The 18,997-nt window shown below is 41.2% G+C and overlaps 1 protein-coding gene across 2 annotated transcripts in view; it reads right to left on the bottom strand.

The window, feature by feature from the left end:
- The window catches only part of LOC117508637 (high affinity cationic amino acid transporter 1-like), a 48,632-nt gene that overhangs the window by 7,607 nt on the left and 22,028 nt on the right, over positions 1 to 18,997 (bottom strand). The window contains exons 2-10 of one of the 2 annotated variants that reach the window (XM_034168439.1): positions 16,680 to 17,088; positions 16,439 to 16,597; positions 16,171 to 16,342; positions 15,152 to 15,285; positions 14,860 to 15,082; positions 9,033 to 9,172; positions 5,427 to 5,529; positions 3,261 to 3,466; positions 3,022 to 3,173 (exon numbers count right to left, since the gene is read on the bottom strand). In XM_034168439.1, coding sequence (XP_034024330.1) covers positions 3,022 to 3,173; positions 3,261 to 3,466; positions 5,427 to 5,529; positions 9,033 to 9,172; positions 14,860 to 15,082; positions 15,152 to 15,285; positions 16,171 to 16,342; positions 16,439 to 16,597; positions 16,680 to 17,049 — 1,659 coding nt within the window. In that variant the 5' untranslated portion in view covers positions 17,050 to 17,088. Of the gene's footprint in view, positions 1 to 3,021; positions 3,174 to 3,260; positions 3,467 to 5,426; positions 5,530 to 9,032; positions 9,173 to 14,859; positions 15,083 to 15,151; positions 15,286 to 16,170; positions 16,343 to 16,438; positions 16,598 to 16,679; positions 17,089 to 18,997 lie in introns of those variants that run through there. The other variant, XM_034168438.1, reaches the window with a different exon arrangement.

Below are 18,997 nucleotides of genomic sequence, written 5' to 3'. Positions count from 1 at the left end.
CTGAACGTCTTCTATTCACGTTTTCAAGTCATGGACTCACACCTCCCCACCCCCCCACACAACTGGATATTCAAACACTCTGGACCTCCCCCCTCTCACCGCTGCCCTCTCGGTTCAAGAGGAGGATGTGAGAAGACATTTCATGAGGCTGAATGCATGTAAGGCCCCGGGCCCAGACTGTGTCTCTCCTGCCACCCTGAGACACTGCGCTGTTAAGCTGGCCCCAGTCTTCACGGGGATCTTCGACACCTCCCTGGAGTCATGCCATGTTCCAGTCTGTTTCCAAGTCCTCCATCATAGTTCCAGTCCCCAAGAAACCACGCGTCACTGGACTTAATAAATACAGGCCTGTGGCTCTCACGTCTGTAGTCATGAAGACCTTCGAACGCCTGGTTTTATCCCACCTGAAGTCCATCACCGACCCCCTCCTGGACCCCCTGCAGTTTGCCTACAGAGCCAACAGGTCTGTAGATGACGCCATAAACCTGGCCCTGCACTCCATCCTGCAGCACCTGGACTCCCCAGGAACCTACGCTAGGATCCTGTTTGTGGACTTCAGCTCTGCATTCAACACCATCCTTCCGGCTTTGATCCAGGACAAGCTTTCTCTGCTCCACGTACCCAACTCCACCTGCAGGTGGATCACAGACTTCCTGATGGACCGGAGTCAGCGTGTGAGGCTGGGAAAGAATGTCTCGAACACTCGGGCTCTCAGCACAGGATCTCCACAGGGCTGTGTCCTTTCCCCTCTGCTCTTCTCCCTGTACACTAACTGCTGCACCTCCAGCCACGACTCCGTAAAGCTCATCAAGTTTGCGGACGACACCACCCTCATCGGACTCACGTCGCATGGGGATGAGTCTGCCTACAGGAGGGAGGTGGACCGGCTGATGAGCTGGTGCAGCAGCAACAATTTGGAGCTCAACGCCCAGAAAACAGTGGAGATGATCGTGGACTTCAGGAAAGCCACAGCCCCGCCCACCCTCCCTCGCCCTCACCAACAGCCCCATCACCACTGTGGACTGTCACCGCTTCCTCGGCACCACCATCACCCAGGACCTCAAGTGGGAGTCAACCATCAGCTCCATCAAGAAGGCCCAGCAGAGGATGTACTTCCTGCGGCAGCTGAAGAAGGCCAAGCTGCCTGTCCAGCTGATGGTGCAGTTCTACACGGCCATCATCGAGTCCACCCTCTGCTCCTCCATCATGGTGTGGTACGCCGGGGCCACAGCCAGGGACAGACTGCAGCGCATTGTGGCCTCTGCTGAGAAGGTGATCGGCTGTAGCCTTCCATCTCTCCACGACCTGCACGTCTCCAGGACTCTGGGCGGAGCAGGTCGGATCACAGCTGACCCTTCTCACCCTGCACACGGTTTATTGAAACCACTCCCCTCGGGCAGGAGGCTATGGTCCATCCTGACCAGAACCTCCCGCCATAAGAACAGTTTCTTCCCCTCTGCCGGTAAACTCATGAACACTTCATAACTCAGTCACCTTAACCTTAACTCTGTCACTTTATCATGGGTCACTTTAGACAATGTACTCTGGTTTTTAATTGCACTCCTCCTACTGCACTGTTGTTCTGTTTGTGTCATTGTACATAGCCTTTCATATTTCTATTTCATATTTTATCTTATTTTAGCACATATTTTATCTTAGCATTTTATATTGCTCTCTGTTTAATGTTGCACCATTATACCAAAGCAAATTCCTAGTCTGTGAATCCTGTTCATTGGCAATGGCAAACTTCTTCTGAGTTCTGATTTAATACTAACGTACAGTACACTAGCTGCATTCAAATGAAATGTACATTGAAATGCTGCATTTGAAACGTATGTTGAAATCTATGTACCTGTTTCTAAGAAAAATAAATCCACACTTCCTCTTCACTTTTTTCCTGATGTCACAGATAGTAAAACAAACAAAAAATGTTTTTAAAAATCAGGTGATTATGACCAAGACTTGGCAAAAAAAGCAAACAAACAACAACAAAAAACAAACAGTTTGCCATCTCCACCTGCATGCTGAAATCATCTGCATTATTTATTTATTTTTTAAGCACCATTCTGTGTTCTGAACTCTGCCAATATTGTCACTGTTGTCAAACTGAAGTTTATCCTCCAAGGTCTTGTCTCCCTCATTGTCATCTAAATAAGACTCAAAACCTTAAGGCTATGCCCCCACAGCTTCTTCAGAAACACCTTCAGAATGGACTTAAAAAAAAAAAAAAAAAAGCTACAGACGAAAAAAAAAAAAATCGCCGAAAACAGCTCAACCTCCGCTGTGTTTACAATTGATTTTGGCTTGAATCAGCAGGTCCCATTCTCCCAATGACGTAGCAACAATATGGCCGTGGCTGAGGACTGAAATAGAGCGCAGGCTTCAGACAGCTGTTTATCCTTCACCTGCGCATTTATCTACTTTATGGTACAGGATTTTTTAAAATATCAACTTTGCATCATTTTTAGTTATTTGTTGGTGTCACCTACACTTAAAAAATACAATGTAATCTTCTATATTTTTTTTAAGATTCTGTCTATCATAGTGGAAGTGTACCTATGATAAAATTACAGACCTCTCTATTCTTTGCAGGTGGGAAAATGTACAAAATCAACAGTGGATCAAATACTTATTTGCCTCACTAAATATTTAGTAAAAAAACAAACAAACAAAAAATTGATGCACATAAAATCCCTGAATATTTCAAAGGGTTTCAATGGCATCTTCAGTAAGATGTCACAAAACACCTTAACTTAAACACCAAGTGTAGTTCACAGTCATGCTTTTGATTGGCTAAAACAAGCATGTGCATATACACCGCAGTTATGTCAGGCTATGACAAATAAGTGCATCTCTTCATTTTTGCATGTTTCTGATTGCATTTGCTTTTCAATCAATAATACAACTACTTACTTTTTTCAATGCTCTACATATATTAAATATAAGTTGCAGAGCACTAGAAAACAGCAGTGTGTAAAAACCCTATATGGGGCAGGGGAACCATATGTATATTTACATTACCTTGAAAGAAATCTTGGCCTTGCTCTGTGGCTGTCTCCAGACAATTAAGGTGAGAACCAGACAGATTACAGTGACAATACTGAGGACAACCACAGACCACTGAGCAAATCCTCCCTGAACAGCAACAACACTGAAGAGGAATACCAGGACACCTTGGTGGAAAGCAAAAGTACAGGTGAACAGTTTGGTCTTCAGAAAAGCTTTTGTTCAGTCTGCTGTCTATTGTGATGGTGTCTCACCAATTATGGTGGTGCAAATGTTGACAATGAACCCAGACAATGGACAAGGTTCTTTGCTTGCAGGGAAAAAGAGATTCCTGAAGGTGAAGTGTTGAATTGGCGGTGATAGGATATCTACTGACCCCTCAGTACTGCACTCTCCCATTTCATGGTCATCTTGGGTGTTGGCCATTTTGTAAGTCAAATTGGGCTGCTCCGGTTGGTACCTTCAGACAGAATGTCAACAGCAGATTTAAGTGCATAGCTGTCTTCAAGTTACAAGGACAAACACACTTGCTGTTAACACAAATGTGTATCATGAATGTTATATGGGAAATACGAGGTCTGTTATAAAAGTATGGGACCTTTTTATTTTTTTCAAAGACCTGATGGATTTGAATCATGTGTGCGTGCATGAGCCAACCTTGAACCTTCGTGCGCATGCGTGATTTTTTTCACGCCTGTCGGTTGTGTCATTTGCTTGTAAGCAGCCTTTGTGTGAGGATGGGTGTAGTCTCTCATCGTTTTTTTCTTTGCAAGGAAATGGCGGAACGACTGGAGTAGCGCGACTGCATCAAATTTTGCCAGAAACTGAGCCACAGCCAGGCGGAAACCATTCTGATTCTTCAGACGGCTTTCGGTGACGATCCTCTGGGCATCACACAGATTAAGCAGTACAACCGGTTTAAAGACGTCCGCACAACGGTGGAGGGCGCGCCGCACTCTGGGCGGCATCAACGCTCTGAAACGACCGGATCATTTCCAAAGTGAACGTTGTGGTGATGTGTGACCGTCGTGTGATTATCCGAGAAATTGCGGAAGAGGTGGACATCAGCACTTTTCAGCACATTCCATCGTGAAAGAAGATTTTGCCATGAAAAGAGCGGCGTCGAAATTCATCAGCATGAAGCTGATGGCCCAGCAACAGCGCCTCCGTGATGAAGTCTCACAGGACATGTTGTGGCATGTCCACCTCATCCACAATTTCTCGGATAGTCACACGACTGAAAAGCCACCGAAAGCCGTCTGAATATTCTGAATGGTGCAAGATCTGGGCATGTCAGGGCATGTCCTGTGAGACTTCAACACAGAGCTGCTTTTGCTGCGCCACCAGCGTCGTGCCGATGAATTTCGCCACCGCTCTTTTCATGGCAAAATCTTCTTTCACAGCGGAATGTGCTGAAAAAGTGCTGATGTCCACCTCTTCCGCAATTTTTTGGATAATCACACGACAGTCCCACATCACCACAGCGTTCACTTTGGAAATGATCCGGTCGTTTCAGCGTGTTGATGCCGATCGGAGTGCGGCGCGCCCTCCGCTGTTGTGCAGACGTCTTTAAACCGGTTGTACTGCTCCTTAATCTGTGTGATGCCCAGAGGATCATCACCGAAACCCGTCTGAATAATCCGAATGGTTTCCACCTGGCTGTGGTCCAGTTTCTAACAAATTTGAAGCAGTCGCGCTGCTCCAGTCGTTCTGCCATTTCCTTGCAAAGAAAAAAACGACGAGAGACTCCACCCATCCTCACACAAAGGCTGCTTACAAGGAAATGACGCAACCAACAGGCGTGAAAAAAAAAAAAAACATGCGCACGAAGGTTCAAGGTTGGCTCATGCAAGCACACGTGATTCAAATCCATCAGGTTTTTGAAAAAAATAAAATGGTCCGTTAGTTTTCTAACAGACCTCATAGTGTGCCTATTCTAAACATTCTTTGTGGGGGTCCTCTAAAATGTGACATACCTGCAACGTGCAATATCTGCCTTATCCACAGTAGCAGTACAACTACAAAGAAAGCTGAACCAAAGGAGCAGTACATAGGTAAGATCGTTGGCTCAAACAAGGCTGTTGAACTGATGCAACATAAGCTGCACAGCCACAGAAGTCAATAATTCCTTAAAGTTGTCTGAGCCCCTCACTCGTTTCTTTCTTGCACTGTCACTGACTTTTTGAGGCCTGCCGACTCGACACAGATGTTCCAGACTATAAATGTACACCTTGCTTTAGATATATCTGGAAAAACATGAACAGCTACCAACTTTTCAGACAAAATTTAGGGAGAAAGCTACAAAGCAGGACAGAAGCTTCAACATTGTTCACTTGGCATATTTAATAATATGTGTAACTTAAACAACAACTGATGTTTCCCTTCCCTGAAGTTGTGTTGAATGAGTGTAGATAGAATACCTTAGGACCATCACACAGGCAGCTACAAGTGAGTAGGCCAGCAAAGTGCCAATGGACATGAGGTCAACTAGGTCCTTCAAGTCAAAGAGGAAGGCCATCACCGCTGCAGAACAGAAAAACACATTGGAAAAATACTGCCTTCTTTAAACTAATCCAACAGATAATCAAAGGTGCAAAACAACATCACCAGATCACAACCCAAACAGGTTGTTAGATAACCGCTTTTCTAGAAATGTACAGTGGCTTGCAAAAGTATTCAGCCCTTTGGTATTTCACATATTTTAATTTGTTTAGGGCATTTCAAATACAAAAAGTAAATCAGGTTTCTCAATATAAACATTTCTAAAATCATTTTCAGAAGACAAACAAAGCAAATCTCTACAACTTGACATAAATTAATTACAAATATAAAGGCCAAGATGATGGGTTGCAAGTGGCACAAAGGAGGGTTTTATTAAAAAGAAGACCTGAAAGTTCAGCTACAATTTGCCAGAAGGTACATCTGAGATGCAAGCCTAGATATGTTTTGGTCAAAGAAAACCCTCCTCCGTGGCACTTTATCATGAAGCTATATAACTGGGGATGCAAAATGCAAAAGGCTCAAAACCATACTATGCACAATTTCTCCAATCACAGTCAGAGACGCCTCCAACATCTTCTGGGTTGTCTTGGTGGCTTTCCTCACTTCTCCTTCTTGCACAGTCACTCAGTTTTTGAGAACTGTCTACTTCACACAGATTTAACAGAGTTCCATACTGTTTGCATTTCTTCATAACTGATCTAAATAAAGTTCAAGACATATTCAGTGACTTGGAAACATCCATGTATCCATCCCCTGACTTATCTGAAGAAAACTGGCATTTAAACTGATTATTTACAGGTATTATACAAAAGGGGCTGATTATTTATGCAACCCATTATCTTGGCTTATATTTTTAATTCATTTATATCAAGTTGTAGATATTTGCTTTCAGTTTGAGTCGAAAGGACGATAATATGAGAAATTTTTATATTGAGAAACCTGATTTAGTTTTTGTATTTGAAACGCCATAACCAAATTAAAATGCATGAAATACCAAGGGGCTGAATACTTTTGCAAGCCACTGCATGCAATAATGTAATTTCTCTTCAGTTCCACTTATTTCCACAGTGATTTCTCACCATCCTCCTTCCATAAGAGTCACTGTATTTATCACTGCATCTTGACTACCTATCACACATAATGCAAGCCAAGACATATTGGCCTTATCAACCAATTTAAATGCTTTCAGCATGCAATCACCACAGGCTGCCAAGGAGCACTGCTGGTATTCACTTTATTCACTGAGATGTGACTGTTGGTTGTGTGACTGAGTAGCAACAGGGCATTCCACAAATGGAGGGGATCTGCCCCTGGAAAATGGTGCCATTTGGTGGTTTCAAGTGCATTTCGAGTATCATTTTTCTACATCTGTTTACATAAAGCACAACCTGCTCATCTGATCCTATACCAATAAAAATGTTTAAGGACCTGTGGCCCACTCTTGGGCCGATTGTGCAAGCAATCAATCTCTCATGAACTTCTGGATCTGTTCCTAAATGTTTCAAATCTGCAGTGATTAAACCATTACTTAAGAAATCTAATCTTGACCCGAGTGTATTGAAAAACTATAGGCCAATATCAAATCTATCATTTTGCTCTAAAATTCTGGAAAAAGTGGTTTCACAGCAGCTTGTGGACTGCCATACTGAGAATAAACTTTTTGAGCCACTGCAGTTAGCTTTTAGAAAATATCATTCCACAGAGATAGCTCTTACTAAAGTGGTGAATGATCTTGCAATGGATTCAGACACCACTACAGTTCTGGTGCCATTCTGCGTTTAATACCGTGGATCATCATATTCTACTCAATAGGCTGGAGAATCATTTTGGGATTACTGGGAGTGCCCTTGCATGGTTGACGTCATACCTGACCAATCGTTCTCATTGTGTTTTGTACTATAACACTACCTCTAACCTTAGTGACATGAAATTTGGGGTTCCACAGGGGTCCGTCTTAGGCCCCCTGCTTTTCTCCCTTTTTATAGCACCCCTTGGGCAGATACTGCGGCGTTCTGGGTTTACCTTTCACTGCTATGCTGATGATACTCAATTATACATGTCGATAACTGCTGGTAATTTCATCCACATAAAATCCTTAGTATCAGTGAGAAGCTGGATTTCTAGAAACTTCCTACTTTTAAACTCACTGAAATGAAGACTGAAATGATGGTTCTTGGTCCAGTGAGATATTGTCATCAATTTGACCAGTTAGCCCTTAGCCTAGGCTCGTGTGTCATACATCACACTGACAAAGTAAGGAACCCTGGGGTAATTTTTGATCCTACGTTTCTTTTGACCTCCACATTAGAGCTATTACGAGGACTGCTTCCTTCCACCTGCGAAATATAGTGAAGATTCGTCCCATCCTGTCTATGGCTGATGCTGAGACCCTGATTCATGCCTTTGTCTCTTCTAGAATGGATTACTGCAATATTCTATTTTCCGGTTTACCGCAGTCCAGCATTAGGGATATCTAATTGGTTCAAAGTGCTACTGCCAGACTTTGGCATCTCTTCACTGGCTTCCTGTCCCAGTGAGATCAGATTTTAAGGTTCTGCTACTAACCTATAAAATTGTTCATGAACTGGCACCTCCCTACCTAACTGACCTAATTAAACCCTACGTACCGGCCCGGGCTTTGCGTTCTCAAGGTGCAGGACTACTTAGTGTTCCTAGGGTGAATAAAAAGTCTGCGGGTCACAGAGCTTTCTCTTATTGTGCCCCTTTCTGTGGAAGGATCTCTCTGCGTCAATAAAACAGTCAGATTCTGTAGAGACTTTCAAGTTCAGACGCACTTATTTTCCCTTTCGCATGGCTAGCATACTGGCATAGTACGTTTCTATGCTTTTTACTTTTTTAATTCATTTTATTAGGAAACTGAGCATGCCGCAGCCTCAACTTTATCTAAATTCTGGGTCTTTTAGTGACGCTTAGGGCTAGTGGTCGGCGATCACCTTAGTATTTCATCTGTTTTTCTTGTTGCTTAATGCTGACAAATTACACTGTATTTAGCTCCATCCAGAGATGGGTGTGGTATGTGTTCCAGAAACCATCCTGTGCACTGGCAACATTTCCTGTATGTTCGGTTTGTGAATTGTTTGTAATTTGTGTCTGTAGCATGGCCCAAGCACAGGGTCACGCCTTTGATTCTGGTCTGCTTGAGGTTTCTTCCTCAGAGGGAGTTTTTCCTTTACCACCGTTGCTCTGAAGGTTGGCAAGGTTAGACCTTATTTGTGTGAAGTGCCTTAAGGCAGCCTTGCTGTGATTTGGCACTATATAAATGAAAATAAATTTAAATAAACTGAAATTGAAATTTGTTGGTTTTGTCTGCATATTATTTTAGTAGGACTGCATGCAATCTCTGCAGAGATTCCTGAGTGCCACCATTGCAATAAGGACCTTTTCCCCACTTTCTTAACAGCAGTAAAAGAGGGGCATTCTTGCTGAGAGAAACAATGTGCCTAATGAGCCAATATGCAAAAATAGTGTCAACTCTCAATTTATTTATTTATTTTTTTACTCACCTGCCACAATACCTGATGTTACTGTAGCCATTAGTGGGGTTTTGGTATTTGGGTGGATTTTAGCCAAACATTTGAAGAGCAGGCCATCCTCTGCCATGGCCCAGATTATGCGAGGCATTGGGAACATGGACCCCAGTAAACTAATACGGGAGACATGACAATACAAAACAATAACAAACATCAATACTTAGTTCGGCGGAATCAGCCAGAGGAGAAAATAAAATACAGGCGAGTGCGGACAGAGGAAAACATGAACACACTAAAGAAGGATTTACAGGAGCAAAACTGGGAAAAGGTATACAGTGAAAGTGATGTTGATAGTGCATATGAAACTTTTTTACAAATATTTACATCATTATATGATAAAAATTGTCCAATTAAACAAGACTACAGAAAACAAAAAATCCAAGCTCGACCATGGATGACGAAAGGGTTACGAAATGCATGTAATAAGAAAAATACACTGTATAGAGAATTCATAAAACTAAAGACTAAAGAGGCAGAAAATAGATATAAGAAATACAAAAATAGATTAACTAATATTATACGGGTATGTAGGAAGGAATATTATAGTAACATATATATAATAACAAAAACAATATTAAAGGAATATGGGATATATTAAATAGCATTATCAAAAATGGTAATAAAAAACAGAGTTACCCTCAGTATTTCATTGATAATAATGTCAAGAAGGAAAATAAGGATGAGGTAGTCAACGGTTTTAATAATTTTTTTGTAAATATTGGACCAAGCTTGGCAGAAAAAATTCCTGATTCCCAATCTGAGGATTGGGATAATAATCTTATAGAAAGAAATCCCTGTTCAATGTTCCTCACAGCAGTGGATGGAAATGAAATTATAGACATCGTGAATAATTGTAAATATAAAACATCTACCGATTTAAATGAAATTGATATGGTGGTGGTAAAACAGGTCATTGAATGGATTGTAGAACCATTAACATACATCTGTAACTTATCATTTCAAACCGGTAAATTTCCCAATCAAATGAAAATAGCTAAGGTTGTGCCGCTGTATAAGACTGGGGATAGACACCACTTCGCAAATTATAGACCTGTTTCTTTGCTTCCACAATTTTCCAAATTATTAGAAAAGTTATTCAATAATAGATTAGACAAATTCATAAATAAACATAAATTACTTACTGATAGTCAATATGGATTCAGAGCACATAGTTCAACATCACTTGCATTAATAGAATCAGTTGAGGAGATTACAAACGCCATAGACCACAAATTACATTCAGTTGGAATATTTATAGACCTTAAAAAGGCTTTTGATACAATTAATCATGACATATTAATCAATAAACTTGAACAGTATGGGATTAGGGGGTTGGTGTTGCACTGGGTGAGAAGCTACTTAAGTAACAGAAAACAGTTTGTGAAGTTGGGGGAATATACATCATCATGCTTGGACAATGCTTGTGGCGTCCCACAGGGGTCAGTATTGGGTCCAAAACTGTTTCTAATTTATATAAATGATATTGTCAATGTTTCCAAAATATTAAAATTAGTATTATTTGCAGATGACACAAGCATTTTTTGTTCAGGGGGGGATTTGCAGGAGTTACTGAGGAGGATCAGTATAGAAATGGGAAAATTGAAAATATGGTTTGACAGAAACAAATTATCATTAAACTTAAGTAAAACAAATACATGTTATTTGGCTATTGTAATACAGACATACAGGTTCAGTTACAAGTCGAGGGGGTAGATATTGAAAGGGTACATGAAAATAAGTTTCTGGGGGTGATAATAGATGATAAGATAAACTGGAAGACTCATATAAAACATATACAAAGTAAACTGTCAAGAAGCATTTCAGTTCTAAACAAAGCGAAACATATTCTGGACCACAACTCACTCCGCATTCTTTACTGCTCACTGGTTTTACCATATTTACAGTACTGTGCAGAGGTATGGGGTAATACTTATAAAGGTACAACACAATCACTATCAGTAATGCAGAAAAGAGCTATAAGAATTATTCATAATACTGGCTATAGAGATCATACAAATCCACTATTTTTACAATCCAAATTCTTAAAATTCACAGACTTGGTTCATTTTCAAACAGTACAAATTGTGTATAAAGCAATAAACAATTTACTTCCAGCAAATATTAAAAATATGTTTTTTAACAGATCAGGGGATTACAGTCTGAGGGGGAAATTTAATTTAAAGCATCAGTGGGCACGAACAACATTAAAAGGTTTCTGTATTTCTGTCTGTGGGGTGAGGATGTGGAACAGATTGGGAGTGGGGCTCAAGCAATGTCCAAGCATGAACCAGTTCAAACAGCGGTACAAAATATGGTTTTTTTCTGGGTATAGGGAGGAGGAAGGGTAATGAGGGTTAGGGTGTTTTTGTTTTTTCCTTCGGCTTGTAAATATATAGTATTTTGTATGTAAGTAGGTATGTGTAGGTGTATATTTATGTTTGTGTATATATATGTGTATATATGTATATGTGTATGTATGTTGATGTGTGTATGTATATATATATGTGTATGTATATGTATATATATATATATATTGATATCGATTTAGGTGTGTAGGAATCTATGTGTATATGTGGCAAAGGGTATTACTGGTTGTGGGGAAGAAGGGGTAGGGATAAATAAGCTGATGCTTCACCCTACCCCTTTTTGGACATGTTGGGTACACAGTAGGAACTTTTTTGTTGTTGTCTTTACTGATCTATCTTGTAATTGTTGTTGTATCAAATGTTCGAAATAAACAGTTTTCATTCATTCATTCATTCATTCATTCATAGTTGATGCGCCTTTGGCAGCAATTACAGCCTCAAGCCTTCTCAAATATGATGTCACAAGCTTGATGCACCGATCTTTGGGCAGTTTTGCACATTCCTCTTTGCAGCACGTCTAAGCTCCATCAGGTTGGATGGGGAGCGTCGGTGTACAGTCATTTTCAGATCTCTCCAGAGATGTTCAATCAGATTCAGGACCGGGCTCTGCCTGGGCCACTCAAGGACATTCACAGAGTTGTCCTGAAGCCACTCCTTTGATATCTTATCTGTGTGTTTAGGGTCATTGTCCTGCTGAAAGATGAGCCGTCACCCCAGTCTGATGTCAAGAGCGATCTGGAGCAGGTTTTCATCCAGGATGTCTCTGTACATTGCTGCATTCATCTTTCTCTCAATCCTGAAAAGGCTCCCAGTTCCTGCCGCTGAAAAACAGCATGATGCTGCCACCATCATACTTCCTGGTGCACCATGGTGCCTGGTTTACTCCAAACATGACACCTGGCATTCACGCCAAAGAGTTCAATCTTTGTTTCATCAGACCAGAGAATTTTGTTTCTCATGGTCTGAGAGCCCTTCAGGTGCCTTTTGGCAAACTCCAGGTGGGCTGCCATGTGGCTTTCACTAAGGAGTGGCTTCCGTTTGGCCACTCTACCATACAGGCCTGATTGATGGATTGCTGCAGAGATGGTTGTCCTTCTGGAAGGTTCTCCTCTCTCCACAGAAGAATGATGGAGCTCTGACAGTGACCATCGGGTTCTTGGTCACCTCCCTGACTAAGGCCCTTCTCCCCCAATCCCTCAGTTCAGGCAGACGGCCAGCTCTTGGAAGAGTCCTGGTGGATCCCAGCGTCTTCCATTTACAGACAATGAAGGCCCCTGTGCTCACTGGGACTTTCAAAGCAGCAGAAATGTTTCTGTATCCTTCCCCAATTTGAGGCTCGAGACAATCCTGTCTCGGAAGTCTGCAGACAGTTACTTGGCTTCATGGCTGGTTTGTGCTCTGACATGCACTGTCAACTGTGGGACCTTTTATATAGACAGGTGTGCGCCTTTCCCAATCGCGTCCAATCAACTGAATTTAGAGCAGGTGGACTCCAATTAAGTTGTAGAAACATTTGAATGATAATCAGCGGAAACAAAATGCACCTGAGCTCAATTTTGGGCTTCATGACAAAGACTGTGTGAATACTTATGTAACTGATTTTTTTTTAAATTCAGAATAAATACGGAAAAATCAATTTTTATACACTGTCATTACGGGATATTGTGTTATGAATTTTGAGGGAAAAAAATGAATTTCATCCACTTTGGAATAAGGCTGTAACATAAAATGTGGATAACGTGAAGCACTGTGTATAGCTTCCGGATGCACCATAATATCTAAAAATACAGAGTTCAGTCTAGGCCTGCTCTCTATGTGCGTCTTTGGTGTTTTTGTAGAAATCAAAACAAACAACAACAAAAAAAAACCAGTAGAACCGAGCATGCAGACGCTTGATTGCTAATATCCATTCATTTATTTTCTATTCTCACTTAGGTCAATTAAAGGTCAAGAGGGGCTGGAGCCTATCCCAGTCATCGGACATGAGGCGATGACAGGACACCAGTCTGTCATGGGGCCCCACCCACACCTGTGATTCTTCTTTTTTTTTTTTTTTTTTTTTTTTTTTTTTTTTTTTAAGAGTCACCAATTCACCTAACCTGCATGTCTTTGGAAGTGAGAGGAAGCCAGAGCACCCGGAGGTAACCCACATGAATATGGGGAAAACTAGCAATCACCACACAGAAAGGGCTGGGTGGGAAACAATCCCATGACCTTCTTTCTGTGAGGCAATAGTGCTAACTATTAAGCCACTGTGCTGTCTTGATTGCTAACAATGTGACTAAAATTGAATAAAGTTGCACCATATCTGTTCGTTGGAACGTGCCTGAATAGGGGGTAGGTGGGCGCATGAGTGAGCACCCATGTTCGTCCAAAAACCCGCCACTCCAGATTTCAATAAAATGTCTGATTTCTTCACAAATAACTCACCCATTTAGTGCCAGATCAGCTCTGTCTTGTGCGCAACTTTTGTACTGCAAACTCTCAAATTGACGTCATTGTCTTGCAAGTACTACTGATTAAAAAACAAACCCTGTGTGCGTGTGTAAAATAATTAATGCATTTTAAAAACTAAACCCCCCCTTGCAAAACAAAAGTAACTGTGGGTCACCTGGTACATTTACAGAACTCAGGGAAAGAACAGCTCACACTGATGATGCCATCACAGGTAAGACACGAAAGAGGAAAGAAAAACCTTGTCAAACCTCATGATTTTTTTGTTTTGATGAATGCGTTGGGGTCACAAAATTAATTTAATTTAGGGTGGGCATTTAATCAACTTTAATAAAGTTTCAAAAGGGGGGTGGGGCAGATACTCAAAGTGGGGCATTTTGGTGCACGGGTATTGTAATGTAGTGTCCTTTAACGCTTTGAGCCCTAATGATGCTCTCCTGCATTCTGGACAACCTTTGATCATATATCTATTAATAGATCATATTTTTATACAGTATTACATACATATATATTTTTATACATCTGAGATTGCTCTGAACATTTTGATATGCAGCACATGGGTGCTATACTAGAAGAAAGTATCTTTAAAAGGGGATTTCTGTTTGTTTTGGGGGGAGTTTAGGTATGGTAAAAATCAAGAAAAAAATCCTTCAGGCTCTAAGGGTTCACAATTTGTATGAATATGAAATTGGCAAACATAAAACATAACGAAATTCTACATGTGGTAAATAGACTGCATTTATATAGCGCTTTTCCATGTATATTGGATGCTCAAAGCACTTTACAGTGATGCCTTGCCCATTCACACACACACAGATGTGAGAGTACTACCATGCAAGGCCCTCACTAAGGGCCCTTAGTGATTTTCTAGCCAGACAGGGGTTTGAAACAAGAATGTCCACATGAATTACAGATTCCTAAAAATGCATACTGGACAGCTGCATGCAGCTCTCATGCTGACAGACAGGGGGACAACTTACCTTGTTGACAAGGCACACAAAGAGCCAACAGCCACTGCATAAGTGGCTCCTTCCCAGCCCACATACTTAAAAGCCACAGGTAGCGGACTGCTAACATCCAGCATGTAGTATGGCATCATCACAGTCAGGGCTGAAGATACACTGAAGTAGGCCACAAAGCAGATAAGGAGTGAGGCTACAATCCCAATAGGAATGGCCCTCTGAGGATTTTTCACTTCCTCTCCTGGTGAAGAAACATACTGTAAATATTTGTTTGTCTGTGTAGACAATAAGATCAGAAGTTTCCTCCCACCTGTAGTTGCAATGCAGTCAAACCCTATAAAGGCATAAAAACAGGTGGCAGCACCAGACAGGACTCCGCTGAAGCCGAAAGGCATGAAGCCCCCTTCACCAAGACTTTCACGTGTCACATCTGAGTCAGACATACTAAAGGAAGAGGAGAAGTTTGGGAAAATACAAAATGTAATAATACAGTACATTTTTAGAACAACCCCAGGGTTCTTGCTAGCAAAAAAACTGACCATGAGACTGGTGTCTCACTGACAAGCTGACCTAATCAAACAGTTATGAAATCAATGAGACAAGTGACTCCAAACAATGATTTTGATGAGACAATTGTAACTGCGTGCTACACTTTAATTTTTTTTCTTGCTTAATACAGTCTTTTTAAATTATTATTTATTTATGATTATATGTTTGTATGTCTGTTTATGCTCCCTTTAATTCTTAAACACCACTACATGGTAAGCAGTTTGTGGTTAAAGCAATGGTTCATGATGAATTTAACTTCATGTGTGTTTAAAGCAGCAACCCTACTGAAGTCTCACAAGATGAACAAAACAATCATGGCGGAAAAGATGAAGCCTTGGAAATTTGTAATGGAAAGAAATTGGCGTACGCTTGACAAAGCACAAAATTTCAACTCAAAAATATCCAATCTGGAAGGCCATGATAATAAATCACTGCTTGGCAGAGTTTGGCTGTGATTGGACAACCGCACAACACAAATTTACAGGGAGGCCAGTCAATTTTATTTCCATTTTCAGTTATAAATTTCAGTCTAGTCTATTAGTCGACTTAAATTTCATATTGTACTAATAAAAATGTGAAACATCGGGACACAAATAGAGGCGAGATGTAGGCAAAACTGGCGACTAACCTGGTCTTCACATAGGGGGCTTTTAAATAGATTTTAATAATGTGACAGCAAATGTTTAAATTATGAAATTGACATTTTACATATTGATGCATCGATGCATGCTGCAGCCCTAACAAGAACCCTTAAAGCCCCATTTCATTTCAGGCACTCACTTAAGGCTAGCATTCCTGGAGGCATTGAGAACTTGTTCAGGGTCCAGTCTCCAGTTTTTCAGGTCTCCTTTTACAAAGCCAGAGATGACCACAAACAGAAGCACCAATATATTGATGCAGGTGAATATCTTATTTACCATGGCAGACTCCTTCACCCCAAATGCAAGCAGCCCTAAAAGAGAATTTGTTGGGGGGGTAGAAAGGCATATTAAAATCTGACTGTTTATATAATCATGATCATAATAGCCACACTCAGAGCACTCCTCACCTGTCAGAATGAGTATAATACAGACAGCAAATATGTCTGGATACTCTGCTAGGACACCGGGGGCCTTCATGCTCATGTATTGCCTGCAGAACATCTCAATGTGCCTTCCAATCAGCTCATCAAATGTTGCGCTCCATGCTCTGGCCACACTTGCCGTTCCTATGCGGTGGAAAGGAACCATGTTAACTAACTCATTTTGGATAGAAAAGCCACATCTTCATCTTCATTTAAACTGTCTCACCAATGACATAAGCAAGGATGAGGTTCCAGCCTGTAATAAAGGCCCAAAGTTCTCCAACAGTCACATAGCTGTAAAGATAGGCTGAGCCAGTTTTAGGGACACGGGCTCCAAACTCTGCATAACATAGACCTGCCAAGACAGAGGCCAGGGCAGCAATGAGGAAGGACAAGACGATGGCAGGTCCAGAGCTGTCTCGAGCCACTGCACCAGCCAACACATAAACACCGGCACCAAGTGTACTCCCGACACCCAACGCCACCAGGTCAAACGTGTTGAGACATCGGGACAGGCGAGACTCATCTGTGCTGCAGTCCACAACTTTGACCCGCAAAAGTTGCTTTCCAAAGCCCATCAGCTTTGCAAGAATCATCTTGGACTGCACTCAGCTCCAAAAACAGATGAAGATAACCTATATTAAAAAAAGAAAAAATCAAATTAGTGAATTACCCTACATTTGTTGGACCAGATATGACCAACAGGACAGTGTAAGATGATAAAAATTTAACTTTAATTGGGTTCCAAAAGCTTGCTATATAAATCCAACTTATTTGCAGCTCAGGATAAGTTACAAATATTTGCCTGTGCACATTACAGGGCCCAATATTATTGCTTGTCCAATTGTCTGGGATAAATAAAAAGGCTGTTCAATAAATTGGGGTAATATTTGTGGAGGATTATCTGCCTGTTGATCTTCTCCCAGTAATTTTATGTGGTGAGCGAACTCCAAGACTCAGACTAGGGTTGGCTATTGAGAACCAGTTCTTTTTGTTAAGAAATGATTCGATCCACTGAGATCAATAGCCTTTTTGCTTAATGATTCCCTTATCGGTCCTTCAGAGCGGCCATCATTTTTAAGGGTGTTTTTCGGGAAAATTATAATTTCTCTACGTTGATTACTGACCCTGCAGCAGCTCTGTAATCAACCGCTTCTGCAGCGCGACTCCACTTTGAAGCTTGAACCAATGAAGCAGTGCTTCGATCCGCTGCTTCATTGGGCCTTTTATTTGCTGCTCTTCAGAAGTGGCAAGTCCGCTTCTTAACCCCTCTCAAAGCCATTAAAATATGCCAATCGTGAGTCACTTTTGTGTGGATTAAAGTCACAAACTGGGACGCTTGTCTTGTTGCAGTCAAGAAATGAGAATTGTCCTCTGTTCTGTTGGCACAGCTACAAATGTTGCGCAGCTCTCTGTCGAGACAGAGTCCTGTCGTAATTAATAACTTCAAAGCGAATTGCTGGTTTAAATAAAATGACACCTATTTCCAAATGTTGTAATACAATACAAATGTTTTTTTCCTCCCAAAATGAGACGTCCTGCATTCTTTATGAATTACATCCTGACGTGCAGCACAGCCAGCTACAAGAGCTCAGCTCAGATGTATGGAAAGACATTCATGTCAATAATGTCTGAAAGGAAATGATTTTGACAAAAACGACAGATTGTTTATTTCTATTTATGTCCAGAGATCAAGGATCCACCATGTAGAGTTTATTTATGTCCAGAGTTTAAGGATCCAGTGACCAATTTCATATTTATTTACTTTAAGACTCAATAAAATGTTGTTGACATAGAAAACCTGCAAAGCCTACTTTTAGCACACAGAAAATTCACAAGAGGTATCAATAAGGAATCGGGACGATAAGCGGAATCCATAGATAAAATCTTATCAATACCCATCCCATCAGAGACTGACAGGACACGGACTTCAAAAACCAAATGTATTGAAAAGATACTTATACTGAGTGACGGAGTCAGTTAAGACAGCGTTGGGATCTTGGAACAAAACATCACATGCGCTGTTGAGAACAACAGCCTCGACATTAAGTTTAGCCTGCGTTTTACGCCTGCACCCGGGCGACACCTAGGTGGGCGGGCCTTGCCTTGCCGCGTGGATCAGTGGGCCGATGTGATTGGGTGAAAAGTGTTGCATTTGACATTGTCTGTGGGTAACATGATCGGACTGATATCTGAGCGGTATGCGTTATATCCAAGCTTTGTGATGCATGTGTTTGTGTCAACGTGATAAGCAAAGAACAGAACATTTCATGGCGCTGTCCCAGACAGAGATACAAAGATCTTAGTTTTATCAGTTTAGACTGTATGCAAATGATGTACATGAAATATTCAGGTTGAATCCCGTTTGTAACATCAAGTGGTCTGAGGACAAATGTCATGGAATATTCCATCCAACAACTAACATGTTTATCCAATCAGACAAGTGGAAAGTTGTAGTTTAAATTTCAGTATCTCATCACAAACACATACATATGCCTTAATATTGGCCTCTGTTATAGCTCTAAATGTTTCAGAATTTTCCAT

This window comes from Thalassophryne amazonica, chromosome 4 (assembly GCF_902500255.1).
Source record: "Thalassophryne amazonica chromosome 4, fThaAma1.1, whole genome shotgun sequence".
Taxonomy (NCBI): Eukaryota; Metazoa; Chordata; class Actinopteri; order Batrachoidiformes; family Batrachoididae; genus Thalassophryne; species Thalassophryne amazonica.
This window is presented reverse-complemented; position numbering and strand designations above follow the sequence as displayed.